General features: G+C 41.7%; 1 protein-coding gene across 1 annotated transcript; it reads left to right on the top strand.

Moving 5' to 3' along the window:
• The first annotated feature begins 1,508 nt into the window (after window positions 1-1,508).
• On the top strand, window positions 1,509-2,550 carry gemin7 (gem (nuclear organelle) associated protein 7). The gene has a single exon (XM_029772389.1). It carries the CDS (start codon window positions 1,525-1,527, stop codon window positions 1,909-1,911), a length of 387 nt encoding a protein of 128 aa, XP_029628249.1. The 5' UTR covers window positions 1,509-1,524; the 3' UTR covers window positions 1,912-2,550.
• The last annotated feature ends 952 nt before the right edge of the window (window positions 2,551-3,502 follow it).

The raw sequence follows: 3,502 nt of genomic DNA, 5'->3' as shown, positions 1-3,502 counted from the left end.
AATTACAACATGACACCATAGTGCCTCTCCATTTACACCATTGGGGGAATGAGTCTGGAAATGATGTTACATTATGCACAGCCTCCATTCTTATTTAATGCACCACTGGGTTACCCTATGCCTACTCAAATCAGATAGAGATGCTCAGGCCATCTGGATTGTGGTAATTTGAGACATAAACAGTAAGTACAGTTCTTTGAATAGCCTAATGTTGTGTTTAGGCCACTGTTGCATTTAGGCCACTACAGTTGACCAAATGTAGCCTATGAACAATCCAGTACCACTGATTTTTTTATTTTATTGGGAAAACAAATGTTAAAATAAGTAACAACATGCACATTGAAAAAATAATGAATGCAGTTAATGAGCAGTTAACTATCCAATACGGTATATCTGACCCTATGGTTTGACATAGGAATGTAGGAATATTTGGTTTGTTTGGTACTGTGTGTGTGTGTGTGTGTGTGTGTGTGTGTGTGTGTGTGTGTGTGTGTGTGTGTGTGTGTGTGTGTGTGTATATATGTGTTTGGTGTTGAAGATAGAAGAATAAAAGCCTTGAACGGAGACGAAAGCGCATCCACCTGTTCTGACCAGACGTCCTGTAGTAGACGATCAGAACCTAAGAATCAGCTTGAGCATACTAGCAGGTGAGGGCATTCACAGGCGACCGCTCAGACGGGTGAGGCCAAAAACACACACACACACACACACACACACACACACACACACACACACACACACACACACACACACACACACACTTTGAAAAGTAATTTGAAGCCCCCCTCGTTATAAGCTGCAATTATTTACATTCAAATGTATCATAGTTTTTATTGTCACCTGAATCTGAACATAGCCCACATTATTTAATATCCAACCATGTCTAATTCAATTTGACTCATCATTTCTCAGTGGAGCAAGCTCATTGATCCAGTAGTATGATCAATCAAGTAGGAGGAGTGATTTCTTTTTTTATACAAACACAAATACAGTAAACAGGCTAGCTAAATGCATCACATTGCCCGAGCAGCCTAAATACAGTCACAGCCTGCCGACTACCTTGGTGTACAGTGCACATCGACTTTAGAGTGCTCCCTCATTTATTCGCTAGGCGGCATCAGTGTCAAAGATTGTGTCGAGTTGCCTACTGCGGAACCAAAGATAAAATACAGGACATTTTCCGGTCACATTTAACAGAGGGACAACAAAATGTACGGCGTGCATAGTCAAACGACCCTCATAAAACGTTCTCTTTGGCCAACGAGAAAGAGAATCTGCTTACTCTGAGTCGGTAAGTGTTAAATACGAGTGACTTCGCTTTTCTAGCTATGAACATAAACTAGCTAGCTTGTTTTGCTCTGCACAGCCTGCTGGCTAGCTAGTGAATGTCAACACAGTCAACTAAGACGGAGAAAACAACTAACTAGTGTCGTTATTTTAGTTTCAATTTAATCTACTAACTTTGTTTGCACATCACGCCAACATCTGTCATAATTTGTGATTGCAGAGCGACAAAAACTCGAAATGAGTACGTTCGTGACTGTGCTTCGCCTCCCGAGAGGACCTGATCCGAACGGCCGCGGATTCGACCCGAACTCACCCCGTTTCATCGCGCTGAGCCCAACAACTATTTCAGCTTCGACTGAAACACGGACCGACCCTGTCGAAATTGGAGAAGAGCAGCGTGCACGGTCGGCTTTGAGAGAAAGCTTCCTGAGGACGCTCATAGCCATGACCAATAAGCAGGTGCAATTCCACATGTACGAGAGAGTCAACGTTGAGGCGAAGTTTGGAGCGTCGGACATCGACGTGCTCAACTTCCAAGTTTCGGAACTACAGACCCCCATTGGGGTGCAGAAAGAAGCTCTGCTCAGGTGCCAGGATGTAATTTCATACTCCTTTGATCTCTGAACAGTGCTGTTCACCAATTTGTGCTGTTCACTTATTTGTGCTGTTTTTGAGCAGATATCCAACAAACAATCTGGTTTGAACTGTTATTTCTAATATGATTCGGTTTCACATACAGGGCGTTTTGGGGAGTCAGTGATAACTGACTGTTCCATTGCTACACAGTGTTCTGTCTGGGCGAGTATGTAGCAAGATGTTACCATTTATTATTCTGTTACTTTGAGTAAGAGGTTGACTGGCCATATGTTGTTTTTATGTGGCCAGCCAAGTATTGAGAACACTGATATACAGTATGTCTATGATTTTTGTTTCGTAGTTTCCAATTCAATGTACGTCCACTGGAGGGAGATGTCAGCACTGTCTTTACAACAGGTATGTCAGGGGGCAACCATAGCATCGGGTTCTCTGACGATCAGCTGCCCAGTCCATTTCATTAGGAAGAGATGGAAAAAACATGTCTTCAGGTGGAATTTTTTAAATCATTCTCTGGAAACCTCAATCTTGCCATTATTTTGTGATTACAGGACAATGTGGTTCTTGTCTTCCTTTTCATAAGATCTGTTGCTGAGATATGTTTACCAATGGGCATATGCACTTCTTTTTTCTTAAACTTTGAATAAACATTCTGTCACTTGCATTGAATTTGACAATGGGTTAATTAAGTATAAAGGGGTGGTTGTATCGAGCTTATCTTATTCCTCACTAAATGAAATATTCACGTTCAGTGGTCACATCGTCTTTCAGTGTCATATGGTTTAAAAAATAATAATAATAATTTAAATATATTTTGATAAGACCCTGACATGTAGGCCTACCTTTCAGTATTGTGCCAGTCAGCACAGATGATATTGCAACCTGGTTTTCTAAATGTAATATGGATGAGAAGGTAGACCTAGCCTAAATGATCTCGACTGCCCAATCTTTAAGACTGCAAATAGAATATTCACAAATGAATAAGAAAGCCTACAGTGAGCTAAACGAGTACACATGGCTGTGTTTAAGGTCAAAACCCTTTACATACTTTGTGTATGGATTAATATGGTGTTAGTTTACACGTTTGTCAGTTGAAACAGACCTGATGAGTGATCAGTAGTGGTCAGGATTCATCATCCTCACAAAACGCCCTTATGACGAGGCATCGGTAATATTTAATCTTTCTAAAAGGTGCGTTTGTGTGCGTCTCCAATAAATCATTTTATTGGAATGCATTAGGCAATCGGTGTGCAGTGCACAGTCTCCCTCTGTTGTTGGGCCTGAATAATACCGACCGCTTTGTGCAGACGGTCAACAATGAGAGGGTGAGTCATAACCATCCAGCCCCCCTCTAAAGTATGAGTGAAGTCCTGTGACGTTATTGGGCCCTTGTGATTAAATCAGGAAGCCCTCAAGGACGACCAATGTTAATTTCATATTCCCAGGCAGCAGCGCTCAACTCCCTCCCAGCCCACACTCCTTGATGTGCGTCCCATTCAAGCTCAGTGAAACACACGTGGTCTGAATGTTAATCTTGTTGCAGTAGTGTATCGACAATAGAGTGAGACATTACATCTAGTTGCTGTGTGTTTACTGTCTATGAGTGAGAAGAGGTTGAATA

Source organism: Salmo trutta, chromosome 13, assembly GCF_901001165.1.
Source record: "Salmo trutta chromosome 13, fSalTru1.1, whole genome shotgun sequence".
Classification (NCBI taxonomy): domain Eukaryota; kingdom Metazoa; phylum Chordata; class Actinopteri; order Salmoniformes; family Salmonidae; genus Salmo; species Salmo trutta.
Note: the sequence above shows the minus strand (reverse complement) of the source record. Positions and strands in the feature narration are given on the sequence as shown.

Bases quoted from the DNA above. Each gene is read 5' to 3' on its own strand.
- gemin7 (XM_029772389.1), top strand. From the start codon at position 1,525: ATGAGTACGTTCGTGACTGTGCTTCGCCTCCCGAGAGGACCTGATCCG.